This window comes from Hipposideros armiger, unplaced genomic scaffold (genome assembly GCF_001890085.2).
Source record: "Hipposideros armiger isolate ML-2016 unplaced genomic scaffold, ASM189008v1 scaffold_9, whole genome shotgun sequence".
In the NCBI taxonomy this organism is placed as follows: Eukaryota; Metazoa; Chordata; class Mammalia; order Chiroptera; family Hipposideridae; genus Hipposideros; species Hipposideros armiger.
In genome coordinates this window covers 334,225-349,765 of record NW_017731359.1, presented here as the reverse complement: position 1 = coordinate 349,765, position 15,541 = coordinate 334,225, and the positions used below count along the sequence as shown (strand labels likewise).

Here is a 15,541-nt window from a genome sequence, read left to right as displayed (position 1 = left end):
CTGCTGCCCTGCTGATTGTCAGTCATTTCAGCCTCGCAGCTGCCTTGGTCCCCTCCTCCAGGAGTGCAGAGAGGGCCCAGCATTTTAAGATTGGAAACCCCTGAGGAAGGTCAATGGGAAGCAACCACCTGATCCGGTGGCACCAGGTCACGGGGCCCACAACAGGTCCCAAAGGTCCCTGACCAGAACGGGGAAGTCCACCGCATCTCGGTTCCTCAGCCAGGTTTCTGTTTGCCTATCCCCATGTCCCCTACCTTCCTTTGATTTCCTCACTGAAAGAGGTGACCATTCAGTGTTCCAGGGTGCGCCAGGGCCTTGGCTGTGGGTTTTCAGTATACTCGTATTCCTTTTGTCTTATATCTTGACCGTGGCCATCTCTCCCCCTCTCTGTGTCTCATAGTTGGCTGCTGACCCAGACCCCAATGTGAAAAGCGGATCTGAGCTCCTAGACCGCCTTTTAAAGGTATTTGTACTGGGTCCCCACTTTTCTTTTTAGAGTCTATTTCTTGCATCTGTCTGGACAGCTTTTAAATTCTATCATTGGGGACGCTCTTCCTAATCTGTTTACATTTTTTCATTTAGATACAATAATATTAACTCTTCGGTGTACAGTGCTAGAATGAGTGTATAGAGTTATGTCACCAGTGTAATCAAAATGCAGGACCGTTCTATCACCCGTATACATCCCCTGGTGTCAGCCTCACCCAGGGCAAAGGATGCTGCCCGTGGCCTCCCAAACCACCCTGCCCCCAATGACGGGACTGCTTACGCTAAGTTCACAAGGGTATTTGATCTAAACCACAGAGATACAGCGTTTCCCATTCCATTAGTTCTCTTGAGTTTTAGTTCTGCTTTTAATGCATCGTTTTTGTTTGTCATTTTGCCTGGGAGACGGTGGGTGCTCTGGGTGCCTCTGCTGCCTGGCACGGGCTCTTGCACTTTCCTCTGTGGCCACCTGACCCCTGGAGCCGGCCCTGGGCCAGTACTTCAGCCAGGCCAGGCAGCCCCTGTCACTCAGGAGCTCATGTGCCTTTGGTCCACAGGACATCGTGACGGAAAGTAACAAGTTTGACCTGGTGGGCTTCATCCCCTTGTTGCGGGAGAGGATTTACTCCAACAACCAGTACGCCCGGCAGTTCATCATCTCCTGGGTAAGGGCTGGCCCCACAACACTTTCTCCAGCCGTGAGACCCTCTGGTTTAGTCACATCTGCTCTCTAGCATACCCCGGGCAGGCCCTGTGGCTGCAGAGAAGCCTCATTGTTATCCCTCTAATAGCCAGTGACACCAGATGATCCAAAAACACTTTTGTTCAGCTCTGCCTCCAAAGCCCATCGTGCTTGTCCCTGACAAGGATACGATTCTTTCCTTTTCCTGGGAAACCCTGATTTCCCTTTGAAGCCAATAGTGCTTCTTCCGGCAGCCACACCTCTTCTAGCCTTGTCTGTCCTTGCCCATGTACTCCCTTCTCCTCATGCCATCTGAATGTCCTTGCAGTTAAATCACTTTTTCCCTCCACTTTTAAGAAAAGCTATAGGTGCTAGCACCCTTCTCCACCATGGGACACCTGCAGCACCATGAAATGCTGCTTCTGCGGGGCCCCCTTCTCACTGCCCAGTCCCAGAGGATTGGGGCGGAGACGAAGGCTTTTGGACTGGTGTAACTTTCTCTCCTGCTTTCTTCCTCTGGGTCAGATCCTGGTTCTGGAGTCTGTGCCAGACATTAACCTGCTGGATTATTTGCCGGAGATCCTGGATGGACTCTTCCAGATCCTGGGTGACAATGGCAAAGAGATTCGGAAAATGTGAGTGGAAGGGAGAGGGCAGGTAGCTGCCCCATCTGGGGTCCATCAGTGCACACACATACCTAACGCCAACAGACAGGCAGCAGCAGGAGAGTAAGAAGTTCCCCTTTTCTTCTTGGTTCATGTGCTTCTCACTATGAGCAGCTAAGAGCTCATCAACCCCAGCCTCTGAAAAACGTCCATCTGACAAATTCAAAGTGTGGCTCCCTCTGGGTGGCCGTGCCAGAGAAGAAACAGGCACACTGGTGGCAGCTCCTTCAGCCCTGGCTGGCATATGCTATTTCCCCTCTCCTTCTCTCACTGGCAGGTGTGAGGTGGTCCTTGGAGAATTCTTGAAAGAAATTAAGAAGAACCCCTCCAGTGTTAAGTTTGCTGAGATGGCAAATATCCTGGTAATCCACTGCCAGACCACAGGTGAGTATGCGAAGGCCCCCTGGCCACTGCTACCTCCTCACATGCACCTTTCTCTCACCGTCTCTGGAAGAGTCCTATTGGAGTGTGAACCCATGCGACACTGGATCCCGGAGCAGTGGGGTGGTGGGTCCTTGTGTGAAAGAAATTGGGTTCTTGGTTAACGTGGAGGCCTGTTCACTTGGTCTGACCCTGGAGGGGAGTTAGATCTGCAGACTCTCTTGGTGGCAAGCTCGGCATTAGCACTGTGAACTGAAATGCTTGGAGGTTGGGATTGTGTATCCATTAGCTTCCATTGAGTATCAGACCACCACAAAACGTAATTGCTTAACACAGTAGTCACTTATTATTGGTCATGAGTCTGTGGGTCAGCTGGGTGGTTCTGCTCACCTGGGCCAGGCTTGGCTTAGCTTGATCATGCACCTGCAGTCAACTGGAGGGTCCCCTGAAGTTGAGGGGTCTAGGATGGTCTCACTGATGTCTGGCGTTGGCTGGCAGTCACCTTGGACAACAGAGACCATTGGTCATGTGTCTCATCATCCTGCAGGCCAGCCCAGGTGCATTCATATGGTGTCGGTGAGGTCCCATGAGACATGGTAGGCCTTGGCTTAAACCAGGCACACCATCGCTTCTACCACCTTCTGTTGGTCAAAGTGGCAAGGCCAACCCATGGTCAAGGAGCCGGGAAATGGACTCCACCCCAGCCATATGATGAGAGAAGCTGCAGAGTCCCATTACGGAGGGCATGGACATAGGGAGTGGTAGCGAATCATGGCTACTCTTACAACCTGCCACAGATTGTTCTTCCGTTCCAACCTAGTACTATATGTACCTTTGGTATATACAGGCAAAAAGCAAGGGTGAGAGTGTTGATGAGGCCAGAAGCAGTGCAAGCCCTCGGGCCCCTTCCTGCAGTCCCATCCTGTGGGAGGGAACACTCGGGCTGCTCACGCTGACCCTCCTAGAACCCATCTTTTCCTCTTCCAGATGACCTGATCCAGCTGACAGCCATGTGCTGGATGCGCGAGTTTATCCAGCTGGCCGGCCGGGTGATGCTGCCCTACTCCTCTGGGATCCTGACCGCAGTCTTGCCCTGTCTGGCCTATGATGACCGCAAGAAAAGTATCCTTCGCTCTGGAGAAGAGCACCAGAGCAGCCCCAAATGGGACCCTGGAATGGAGGATGGGGCTCCCTTAGGATTCATCACACCTCCGAATAGGCCCTGGCATCAGGGGAGCAAGAGGTGGAGCTGAACACAGGCTGTGAGGGCCAGGGCAGCACCAGGGACATGGAGCTAATGCCGCTGTCCCCAAACCTCACCTGGTTACTTGCAGATCTGGTGCGGCTCTTCAGGGGCCCACCGTTCCAATCCTGGGAGCTCACACTGCCCCTCCTTGGGTGGGAGAAATCCTGTGGGTGGGAGGTCCACAAGGAAGGGGCCCTACAAGAGGGCACAGGAGCATCTTGAGGGGACACCAGTGTGGAGGGAGGACGGGGACTTGGTTCAGACTGTCTGTCTGCCTGCTAACATACTTTTGTGGAGGACCGAGCACCTGACCCATGCCAGTGACCTTGGGTTTAGAGAAGACCCCTGGGTGGGGCTGCTCCTTACATCAGGACTCAGGCATCAAGGAGGTGGCCAACGTGTGCAACCAGAGCCTGATGAAGCTGGTCACCCCTGAGGATGACGAACCTGACGAGCCGAAGCCAGTGGTACAGAGGCAGGCAGACCCCAACCCCGATGACTCCCTGGCAAAGCAGGAGGGGACAGGCAGTGGTGAGTAGGCTCTTCCTCCTGGCTCTCAGTTCTCATCTCCAGGGAGGGCGCCTGGGAACCAGAGGTCATGGTTGACTTGACTTGGGACCTCACTAACCCGCCAGGACTACTTTCCACATGTTAAGTTCATTAATTCTGGCAACAACCCAGTAAGGTAGGAACTGGTCTTGTCCCCGTTCTGCAGATGGGCACAGGGAAGATAGGTAAGCACAACCAGCCTGTGGCAGATACCAAGTGGCAGAGTTGGGATTTGAGCCCTGGAGTCTGTCTCCGGAACCGATGATCTTAACCCTTACAGCCTCAAAAGAGGTTACTCCTTTCCTTAATCTTTTTCTGGGCTCAGGTACAGGAAATAGTTGTTTTCAGTATAGGAAGATTTGGAGCATGGCAGGAGTACAGACTGCAGCATTCACTTGACTTTGGGCCATCGATGTCCAGCCACCCAGAGGCTGGCTGCCTTCACTGCCAGCCGTTCCTCAGAGAGAGTGGGTTCAGAAAGCTCCAGCGGCAGTTGATTCATCTTTGAATGCTACTGTCAAAAATCCTAGTGTCTTGAAAAAATGAAATGGCTCTGCTCTTCTTTCAGACACCTTAAACATTATTGTCTTATTTATCTGTACCATGAAGAAAAACACTTATGTGCCAATTGGAGTCTGGAGTTTGACTGTCTAATTGTTACCTAGAACTCTTGACTTCTTTTTTTAATCGCTTGGGTCTCTGTCCTCACTGGCAGGTCACTGATCAGCTTTGGGGTGATGTTCTCCTTTGCAGAGTCAGCCAGAGCATAAATTGATACAGAACCTACTCAAATCTTTTAGGCTAACAGGCTAAGGTTTGGAACCTTCCCCCAGGAGCTGAAAGAATTACTAAAGTATTTTCTCCCATTGCTGTTCTTGGGCTTCTCTTTTGAACATCTGAGCAGAATTTCAGGCACATGTGCCCCATGGGCCTCCTCCCATGGGTTTGGCATGCTGGATTGCTCGGGTGTCAGGTTACAGTTGTGCCATGCCAGTGTGAGTCAGAGCAGCAAAACAGCTGGAGGCAGAGCTGCACCCAGCTGGAGCATTGGTGGTTCAGTGGTAGAATTCTCGCCTGCCACGCGGGAGGCCCGGGTTCGATTCCCGGCCAATGCAGCAGCTGGAAATTTTTTGGCAACAACTTGAAAAAGAAAAGTTGGGGAGATAAGTTAGTGGAGGCCTCCAAAGGCAGGATCTTTCTTACTGAGAGAAACTAGAAGAATCTCGGGCATAGACTTATTTTGTGAACTTTCACCAATGTATAAGTATTTTATTATCTTTTCATTTTTTTGATTCTCATTTTAGAAAATTTGGAAAGTAGAGAAAAATATAAAGAAGCAAGACTATTCTGACCATGAAACCATCATTATTATAATTTTGGCATGTATTTACCAGTTTTGCAAATCATACAATTTATATAATTCTACATCCTGCTTTTTTTGCTTGGGTGATAGGATTTTTTTTTTTGGTAGGGGGGTGTTGTTTTGCTTTGTGTTTGGCCTGATTAGTTACAGCATGCAGACGTTTGAAATATTTTATACTGAGTTAAAAAGTTACTGCCTCTTAATCCATAGAATGAGACAGTAGAATAATGGTTGCTGAGCTGGAGGGAAAGGGAAATTGGGACTGACTGCTAACAGATACTTGGTTTCTTTCGGGGGTAATGAAAATGTTCTGGAATTAAATAGTGGTAATGTTGGCACAACTTGGTGAATATAGGAAAAAATCACCCAGTTGTACACTTTAAAATGGTAAGCTTTGTGTCAGGAAATTTTATGTTACGTGAATTATATCTCAATTTTAAAAAAAAAGGCATTAATGCCTCTTCCCCCAAAGTGGAACCCAGCAGCCCCTGCTTATGTGGCAAGTGAAGCCCTCTGGAAAGAAACCACTTCATTCTGTCGGTTGTGGCAGCTGCTAAAAACCAGCTGGAGCATTGGTGGTTCAGTGGTAGAATTCTCGCCTGCTACCCAGGAGGCCCAGGTTCCATTCCTGGCCAGTGCAGAATATTTATTTAACTTTTTAGATAGTTTTCCTTAGCTTTCTTGAAACTACTCCCTACACAGGAGATTCTTATCCTAAACCAAGATACGTTCAGGCAGTTTGGCTCCAGATTTTACTGCCTCATAAACAGCATTTCAGCAGACACAAAGCTCACTTTATAGTAGTTCCCACACATGGCAACAGCTAATTTGGGGGCCTCCACATCCACTTCAGACCCGCTCAACTTGTAACTCACCACCACTTTACCAAGGTGCCAGGAGAAGGTGCCAGCAAGCCAAGAGTGATGGTTTAGCTAGTTAGTCCACAGGTTTGTCCCAGCCCCTGCCACTTACTGTTATTCCCGCCTACTTTTCCAGCCCCAGGCCACCTGGCAAAGGCAGGAGCCCCTGCCTGGTCTCCCTCATCGAGTGTCCCCTCCCCAACTCAGTCTGTGTTGCTGTGCCCCACAATGCACCACGTTCCAGGCCAGACCTACGGGAGGCTTGTCAGCCAGGCCCTCTATGAGCACACGCTCACACCCAAGGGCCCGTCACCCTCACCTCTCAACCATGGGGCTCCAGTCAGGGCAGGCCCACGTTTGTGCTGTGCTACTCCCAGCTCTCTCTCATTCTGGTTCTCCCCAGCCCTGCTGCTTGTGGGGGTCCACAGCACAGTGTCCTTTCTCTGGGTCTGATTTCCTGTGGCACTTGATATGTCCTCCCGGGTCCCCTCCCTGACATTCCCTAATTGTCTCAGATGTCGTGGCCTAGCTCCTGAGGTCAGAACCGCCTGCCCGTGAGTCCTGGCTCTGCTAACTTCCTATCTGTTGCCCTTGGCCGCTTGGCCGTTTTAAGCCTCAGACTCCTTATTTGTTAAATAGGGTGACAATATTTGGCTAAGATTTTTACATATAAAGCTCTTAGCACATGGCAAAGGCCAAACACTTTCAATTACAGGTGCTTTAGTGTCAAGTTTTCATACATGTTTATAATATATCCATCTACTTAGCAAGATTCTCAGGGGCAGGATTTTTGCTCCCTTGTTTTTTATCACCAGCATTTCCCAGGTCCCTGGTGGGTCCTAAATGAGTGATCAAAGAGTGTCAGGGATAGAAGTTCATGTGGCAAGTGAGGAGCAGAGCTATAAATAGGCTTTCCAGTAGAGGGCTGGTGACCTCCATTGGTGAACATGTAATGGAATCCATCCATTTGCAAAGCGTTGATGGGACTGGGCGTATCTGTTCCTGTGGACACTGCACGTGCAGATGAATCAGACCCAGGGCCTGCGTGCAAGGAGCTCAGAGACAGAACTGCCGATGAGTAATCATATGACACTGGGCGTGGTCACAGAGGACAGGGGCCTCCAGGCTTTATGTAGGGTATTTGAACTGGATCTTTTCTTTCTCTTTAGCTTCTATTCTCCCCCATCCCCACCCCACCCCCATTTTTTTAGTCTGATTATAAAGGAGATACATGTTCCCTGTAGAGATTTTGGGAAAAACAGACATTCCTCTTAGGGGAAGGCAAAGAAAAGAGTAAACAAGTTAAATATGTTGTCTGACAAATACATTTAGCAGCATGTATCAAAAGCCTTAAACATTTAAGAGTTTTTCCTTAGGAATTAAATATAGATGTAGGTAAGGTTTTTTTGCTTTAAACACCTAACAAATGTTAACTCATTTATTGCCATAACAAGCCTATGGTGTTGGCATTGTCATGACCCCCACTATACAAGTGAGGAAATAGAGGCAAAATCAAGTAACCTACCCAAGGATCACACAACTAGCAAGTAGGGGAGTCGGGGCTCACACCCAGGCCCAGGGGCCCCAGAATCTCTGCTCATAGCATTGTTTACACTGTCGTTCTCTGAAGAGGGAATTAATACAAAAGGGCAACCAAAGATGCTCGGCTTGACTGGGAATCTGAGAATTGCAAAGGAAAACAATGTATGATTTTTATTCATCAACTTGGCAAACATTTAAGAGATTACTAATGTCCCTGTGTGAGGTGTTAGGGATGACTACTACTCCATTCTTGAATATATATTGGTAGAACCTTCCTAAAGGGCAACTGGCAATTTCTATTAAGAGTATCAGATGTCTGATCCTACCACTTAGCAGCCCCCGTGTACATGGGATCCCAGAGAGAAGCTCACACGTGCATCAGAAAGCATGGGAGAGATGTAAGAATGAAATTAGGAAATAATCGAAGCCAATTGCCAACATCTCATCATCTTATCTACAAATGTGTGTGTTTCTGAAAGACGAGAGGGAGGGAGGCTGCCAGGGGCATGGAGTCCCAGCTGCTGGTCCAGGCTGGCATGCCCAGGCTTCTCCACATGTCTCCCTCCCCTTTCCCCAGGCATGTTCCAGTGAACATGCTCAGCAGGCCCAGCTGGCACCCACAGCTCTTCCTGCCCCTACCGAGCTGTGCGCATCCCCCAGAGGGCATCTGGAACTCAAGGTCACAGGCAGCAGCTCAGAGATTTTTTTGTTTAACATGGAAATCAAGGCCCCCTTACTGGGGGGTTCGTAGGGAAGCTGCTCTTAGCACTGTTCTAAGACATAGTACAAAGTGAAAAAAAAAGCAAGGTGCATAGGATATTCTCTGATTCCATTTATGTTTACAAAACAAAAACTAGGATTAGCAAAAGACAAGAGGCTACTTGCCTAACTGGTAGTTACCTGCACGTAGAATGAAGGTTAAGAAGAGAAGGGGGCTTTGCTTTGTTTTGTTTGAAATTTTTAGAATGAGAAAATGTTTCGCTTGTATAATTTAAAACTTTTAAGAGGCCAAGGCTGAACAACAATATAAATAATGATAGTTTTAATTTGTAACCCAGAATAAAATAAATATCTGTGGATCCATAATGTTATAAATGGATGGATGGATGGATGGATGGATGGATGGATGGATGGATGGACAGATAGCTAGATAAATGGCGGAGAAGGGACAGCTCTTCCTTATAGAAGAATTCCAGTTAATAAATGTAGAAGGAAAGAGGAAAATAGAAAAATTGCCATTCGGCAGACCCCACAGTAATAATATTTGTAGGCAAGACCCTCTGATGGATGCTAAAATCAGTGGAGGAATGAGGAAAAACCTGGATATTTATCTAATCTCAAGTATCTTCCCCAGGTATTTATTAATTACAAAAAGGTAAGTAGTAACTTTATAGGGGAGAAACCCAGCAGATACCACCATACTCAGGTGATAAGGCTAACGTCACCAATAAGGAGACAAAAATACATCGTGTTCACTGAGAAGGCACATCGCTTTGGTGGTAGTGTTTCTCCAAAAATATATAACCTCAACCTAATCATGAGAAAACGTGAGACAAATCCAAATCAAGAAACATTCTACAAAGTAATTGACCAGGGCTATAAAAGTATCGAGTTCAGGAAAGATACAGAAAGACTGAGGAACTGTCACAGGCTGGAGGGGACTGAGGAGACAGGACAACTAGATGCAATGTGTGGTCCCAGATTCAATTCTGGAACAAAGGACATGTGGGGGGAAAACGGGTCAAATTCAAATTACGTCTGTAATTTAGTTACTAGTATTGTACCAATGCTACTTTCCTGGTTTGATAATTGAACAATGGGTATGTATAATGTTAACATCAGGGCAACTGGGTGAGGGATATACAGAGAATTCTGTAAATTTTTTTGCAACTTTTCTGTAAATCTAAAATTATTTCAAAATAAAAAGTTTTTTTCATTTTTTTTTCTTTTTTAATTTAAGAAAATAGCCATCCCATCCTATTCCCCCATCTCCTCTAGCCCTCGGCAACCTCTAATCGACTCTATGGATCTGCCTGTTCTGGCCCTTTCATCTAAATAGAATCATACAATACGAGATCCTTTGCGACTGGCTTCTTTGATTTAGCACGATGTTCTCCAGGTTCATCTCTGTTGTAGCGTGTGATAGTACTTCCTTTTTATGGCCAAATAATAGTCCATTGTGTGGCTGTAACACATTTCATTTATCCGTTCATCGGTTGATAGAATATGGATTGTGTATACTTTTCGTGTGTTAGCATGTGCTATGAACATGCTGTACAAGTTTTGCTATGGACATAAATTTTCTTTTCTCTTGAGAGTGGAATTGCTGGGTCATCTGGTAACTGTATTTAGCCTTTTCAGGACTTGCCTATTTTCCAAAGCAAAATGCACCATTTTACATTCCCACCAGCAGCGTCTAAAGCTCCCAGCTTCTCCACATCCTGACCACCTCTTATTATTACCTGTCTTTTTTGTTTTAGCTACCTAGTGGGTATGGAATGGTATCTCATTGCAGATTTGATTTCCATTTCCCTGATGGCTATTGATGATGAGTATCCCAGAAGTTGTTTTTAACATCCATTGCCCTCGGATCAGCAGTCCCTTCTGAGATTTCCCTGATGTGTTCAGCACTGGTGTCCCCCTCCTTGTGAGATCCCTGTGCCTAAAAATTTAACAAGCATGGGTATTATCCCAAAGCTTTGGGGCATGAGTAGGCATCGGTTCCCCAGGGCTCCGGAGCCACGTTCATTTGCAAGGGCTGGAATCAAGGTGTGGGGGACCAGAGAGTCTTGTGTTTTTATGAGAGATCTTGTTCATGAAAAAGACTGCAGGAGCCTTTAGCATGATGTGTCATTCCTCTTACTCTCCCCAGGAGGTCCTGATGGTTCTTGTGACTCCAGCTTCAGTAGTGGCATCAGTGTCTTCTCTCCAGCCAGGTAAGCAGTTTCTTCCAGCCAGAGGTGTTTGTGGAAAGTGAGCCGCCTAGATCTTTCCTGAGTGCACGAGACTATGGCATAGACCTGAGGCAAACTGCTTGGGGCCCCCACGTACGGAGCACAGGAGGTGCCTGATGAGGGAACCTGCGGGACACTGAGTAACCCAACTTACCCAGTTCTGATGGACAGATGGCCTTTGGAGGCGGGTGAGGGTGGGATTAGAAGCTGCTGGAGGTCAGTAAATACAAGTTGTAAAAGTATAACTAATATGTGGTGGCTGCAGTGAGACATTTACAGACACCTTTGCCCAGCACCTTTTGCTGGTCCAGGATAACGTGGGCTGACAACACTGACGAGGAGAGAAGGCTGTTCAAGGACAGTCGGATTACAGGTAGTAATTAACTGAGCCCTGGAGTGCATGGACTGTGGGCAGTCCACCCGCCAGGGTTTTGAAAGCTGGACTCCATGGGAAGGGGTGGTAAGAGGGGTGGAGGAAGCGTGCCCTCAGGTAAGGAAAGGGTTAGGAAGAATAGTCTACTCCTCTCCCAGGCGACCAAGCCAGCTGTAATAGCGCAGCCTTCCACATGGGGGCAGTGCAGGCCAAGCATCGAAACAGTTCACTTCCTTGCCAGTCCTCTGCACACTGCAGGGTGATGGCATTCCCCTAGGGAGGGAATTGTCATCAGTCTGTCCTTGTCGAGCCCTTGCCCCATGTCACTTTTTCTTTGAGCGGAACTAGCACCTGTGGGTCCAGAATGGGTGGCAGTTCTCCTACAAGGGGTTTCTTCCCTTTGAGCTCAGCCCTGGGGAACCAGTCACTCACTAAGAGAAAATGTACATTCAACCCCAAGAGGCTCTCTTCTCCCCAGACCCTTAGAACCGCTCCTCCTTTTTATATAAGTTGTTAATGTATTCTTATCTCTAGAGACCCTGTGCATGTTTTCAAAGTAATCAAATACTGATTATAAATGTAGACTACTCCTAGGACTGTTCTCAGATGGTTTGAGCAAGGCACTAAATATTCATTCATTCATTTTCAGTTATTAACAGTTGTCACACACTCCAGAGTGTTCGACCCTACAGGTTCCAAGATAAAGATATGGCCCCCGAGTGTGGCCCCTGACCTTGAGGTTCTCTAGTGGGGAGGCAGAGAAGTAACCAGGAAGTTACCAGAAAGGGTAGTGATTGCTATGACGGGAGACTCGGAGAGTGTTGGGCCAAGCGATGGTGCCCGAGCCGAGACTGGAATTGGGGTTGACAGTGGTGAACACGTGGTAGGTGAGTGCTTACTAGGCCCTTGTTGTGCCTGATACTTTGTGTCACGTCATTAGGTTTTGCTGATGTTTAAATCCCATGGGGTCAGTAGTAGTATCTCCATTTTAGGGCTGAGGAGGGACAGGCTATCAGGGGGATTCTGTGCAGTCAACAGATTTAGGAGGGACTCATGTGGGTGCAGACCTGTCAGAAGGGATGGACGCCCAGACTGAAGAGGTGGCAGAACAGGGAGGAAGGCTGACAGGTTTGAGATCTGTTTTGAAGGTAGAGTTGACAGGATTTGCTGATGAATGGAATGGAGTGAAAAGAGATGGAGGAAAGAATAACTTCTGGATATGTTGGTTTGCGCTAAATCATGATATCCTGGTATCATCTCCTAAGCCGGGGTGGAAGAAGGAGCAGGTGTGCGTGGGCCAGGTAAACGCTGTATTCAAGGGGGCTCTGAGCATCCCCGAGAGCAGCTCAGGGGGCAGGTTTGGATAGTGGATTCTGGAACTCGGGGGCGAGGTCTGGGCAGAGATGCAGGGAGACTAGTGTATCTTTCAGAGGAGATGCATTTTTGTTTTGAAGGCTGTGGGAGCCGGCGTTACAGGTGGAGTGAGGGAGCAGAGCTGTGATTTACAGGAACCCCTGGCAGTCCTGGAAAGGATAGAGGAGGGAGGGGGACAAAACCGGCAGTGGAAAAGCCTGTTGCAGACTTGTCACCATAATCTAGGCTACCGGGGATTGTCCTACTCCATGGGAGTGGCAGGGGGAGGGCCAGGAGGAGGCAGAGATTCAGACATAACCGACTGGGGTCCTCCACCCGCTGGAGATAGCAGCTGAGGACAGCAGGGTGGGGTTCCTGCTTCCTCTAGTTGGTGCTACCAGAGGGGAACTGAACTCAGGCAAGATGGCATCTTCCAGGGTCACCAAGAAACAAGACCCACCCTGTGATTTTCCAGGCGTGCTGTTGCCCAGGCCACCACCTGCAGTTGCTAGTGACACTCAGTTTGGGGCAGCGGAGGGTAACAGCCGGATTGTGGGCTCCTCTGATGACAGAAAAGCCTCCCTGCCTGGCAGAAAAGTGCCAGCAAGGGTGAGGATCCTGAGCCTCTTGGTGGTCACGGACGCTGTGAGAGTCTGACGAAAGCTGTGGACCCTCTTCCTAGAAAAATGCAAATACACAAAACTCTGAATGTGCTTTCAGGGGCTCAGGGATCCCAAAGCCAATCCTTACGCCCCAGATTTCTAAGAATTGCCTCACTTGGACCTAAACACGGAAGACTAACTGACTAAACCCAAGAGCATCCTTCTTTCCCAGGATGTTGACGGAGCTCCAAGTGGCCCCAGGTTAACAACAGCCACAGGGGAAGCCACCTGAATAAGCGGGGTGACAGGCCACAGAAGGTCTGGGGTGACATCTGAGGTAGGGCTCCACATGGAGGAGTGGGCTTTTTTTCACCCTCCAGGGTGTTGAAAGCCGGACTCCCCTGGAGGGGGTGGCAAGAGGGATGGAGGAAGCCTGCGCTCTGTCTCCCTCCCTCTCTCTCTCCTTCTCTCTCCCTCCCTTTCTGTCTGTCTCTCTCTCTCTGGGGCTGCCATATGCACAAGGCACAGCCCTCCCCTCTCGCAAATCCTCTGAGTAGTGGAGTCCACTTTTCTGGGCGCACATCCTGACTCCACCACGCCTGGCTGTGTGGCCCCGGGCAGGTAGCTTAACCTCTCCCTGCCTCGGCTCCCTCATCTGTAAACTGGGTGTGATGAGAGTAACGACTTCATAGAGTCTGGAGCTTAAATGAACTGAACTATGTAAAGAGCCTAGCACGGGGCCTGGTCCACAGAAAGCACTTCACACTTTCTGACTACAATTCTTATTACAAGAACCTTGTTGTTATATCCATTTTACAGATGAGGAAACAGGCCCAGAGAGGTTGACGTCTTGCCCAAAGTCATTCAGCTAATTAGAGACCAAGCTGGAATTCAAGCTCGGTTTGTCTGACTCCAAAGCCCATATTTTTAACCCTTATTAGTCGTAGTTGGAGAGTGGGCCTCCCTAACTCAACTGACAGGAACCCCGGATAGGCACTGCCATGCGAATAGGCTTCCGCTGTGAAGGAGGGCCATGGTGTCATCAGTGACATTCCGTACAGGCCTCTGGTATAGCTGGCTGTGCTATACACACGGCAAGCAGAAAGGTCTAGAAATCAGTGCTTCCCAACTTTTAGCATCTGCTGATTGAAGAAAAGTTGTAACGATCTTTTATAAGAAAACAAATGTAGTCAGAAACAACTTTTTTTCTTTTTAGATGTACCTTCCGATTTGATTAGAGATGTGACATATGAGTACTATAAAGAGTTAGACATTACAGAAATAATGTGCTGCCTCCCAGAGAGAACCATTGGAATTTATCATTATTTATTGGTAGTATCAGAAGCATTATTCAATAAATCGGTATTTTAATAGCCACAGTAGCCCCATGCACTTGAAAATTGTAGTACATAAATGTGTAACATTGGTTGTGAGATGCTTTGTGGGAATATGGGGTTTTACAGACACCTTGAAATAGCTCAGAAGCCCCTAGAGTGACTAGTCTAGACTTTTTGGAATCAGTGCAGAAATGTATTTCGAACTGTGAGTGAATTCCCTTCTGTTCTCTTCAGGTAAGGTAAGCCAGGGTGGAGGGTGCCCCGTCTCAGGCTCCACATCAGCAGCTCAGGCGCTGAGCATGCCATGCATTGTGTGCCCTCTCTAGGAAGGTCCCAGAGTCCTGACTCCCCACTGAGCCTAGCACATAGCAGCCCGCCCCACCCCGGGTAGCAGCTGAGAGCTGCCTCCTCAAAGATCCTGCCTTCCTCTGGCACTGAGCTCAGTCTCCTCAGTGCCCTGGGTGTACTTGCTTCCCTTGACCTTTTGACCCAGACTATTTAAATTCAAATTGCCACTCCACCACTTTTTGGCTGTGTAACTTGGGCAGGTTACTTAGTATCTCTGTGCGCCAATTCCCTCATCTCCAGAATGGGAATAACCATGCTTCTGGTATAGGGGCTCCAAGGGAAATAAAGGAGGCTCTGCAGGTGCAGAGCTCAGCACAGTGCCTGACACGATATTTATCCAAGAAACGTGAGTTACCGTCATTTTCAGTACCAGCAGCAGCATTGTTATCAGAGCCCTGTGTCCTCCCCTCTCTTCTCAGCCTGAGGTTCATACACACCACTGGGCCTGAACTGCAGAGTCGGGGGAGCTGGGGTTGGCACTGCCACCTTCCTCCCCACCAGCAGCCCAGTGCAGCTCTGAGTCCCCAGGAAAGTGAAAACAAGGCCTTCCTCCCAAGGAGGCTGTTTTAGCTAAGAATGTGGCAATGAGTCACTGCCAGGCATGGGGTCCTCCTGCTGCAGCTGGAACACCCTGCGGCTCCTGACCTCAGCCTCAGGGAGTTAGGAAAGAACAGGTTGGGGGTGATTTCCATTCATTCCTCACTGCCTTCTGAGCTCCCGCTTTGGTCAGGCCCTGGGCTCCTCAAGCTTTCCAGCCCCAGGAGAGTGGCCATAAGGGAGCTCACCGGAAGGACCCTGCA

General features: G+C 48.7%; 1 protein-coding gene and 2 non-coding genes across 3 annotated transcripts in view; all 3 read left to right on the top strand.

Moving 5' to 3' along the window:
• VAC14 (VAC14 component of PIKFYVE complex) overlaps positions 1–15,541 on the top strand; it is a 100,556-nt gene that overhangs the window by 13,593 nt on the left and 71,422 nt on the right. The window contains exons 4-10 of the mRNA XM_019654108.1: positions 401–463; positions 1,044–1,151; positions 1,694–1,803; positions 2,111–2,217; positions 3,202–3,336; positions 3,839–3,991; positions 10,647–10,710. Coding sequence (XP_019509653.1) covers positions 401–463; positions 1,044–1,151; positions 1,694–1,803; positions 2,111–2,217; positions 3,202–3,336; positions 3,839–3,991; positions 10,647–10,710 — 740 coding nt within the window. The remainder of the gene's footprint in view (positions 1–400; positions 464–1,043; positions 1,152–1,693; positions 1,804–2,110; positions 2,218–3,201; positions 3,337–3,838; positions 3,992–10,646; positions 10,711–15,541) is intronic.
• On the top strand, positions 5,054–5,124 carry TRNAG-GCC (transfer RNA glycine (anticodon GCC)). Its single transcript has one exon. It is a non-coding gene; the product is annotated as a tRNA-Gly (tRNA).
• On the top strand, positions 5,942–6,012 carry TRNAS-GCU (transfer RNA serine (anticodon GCU)). The gene has a single exon. It is a non-coding gene; the product is annotated as a tRNA-Ser (tRNA).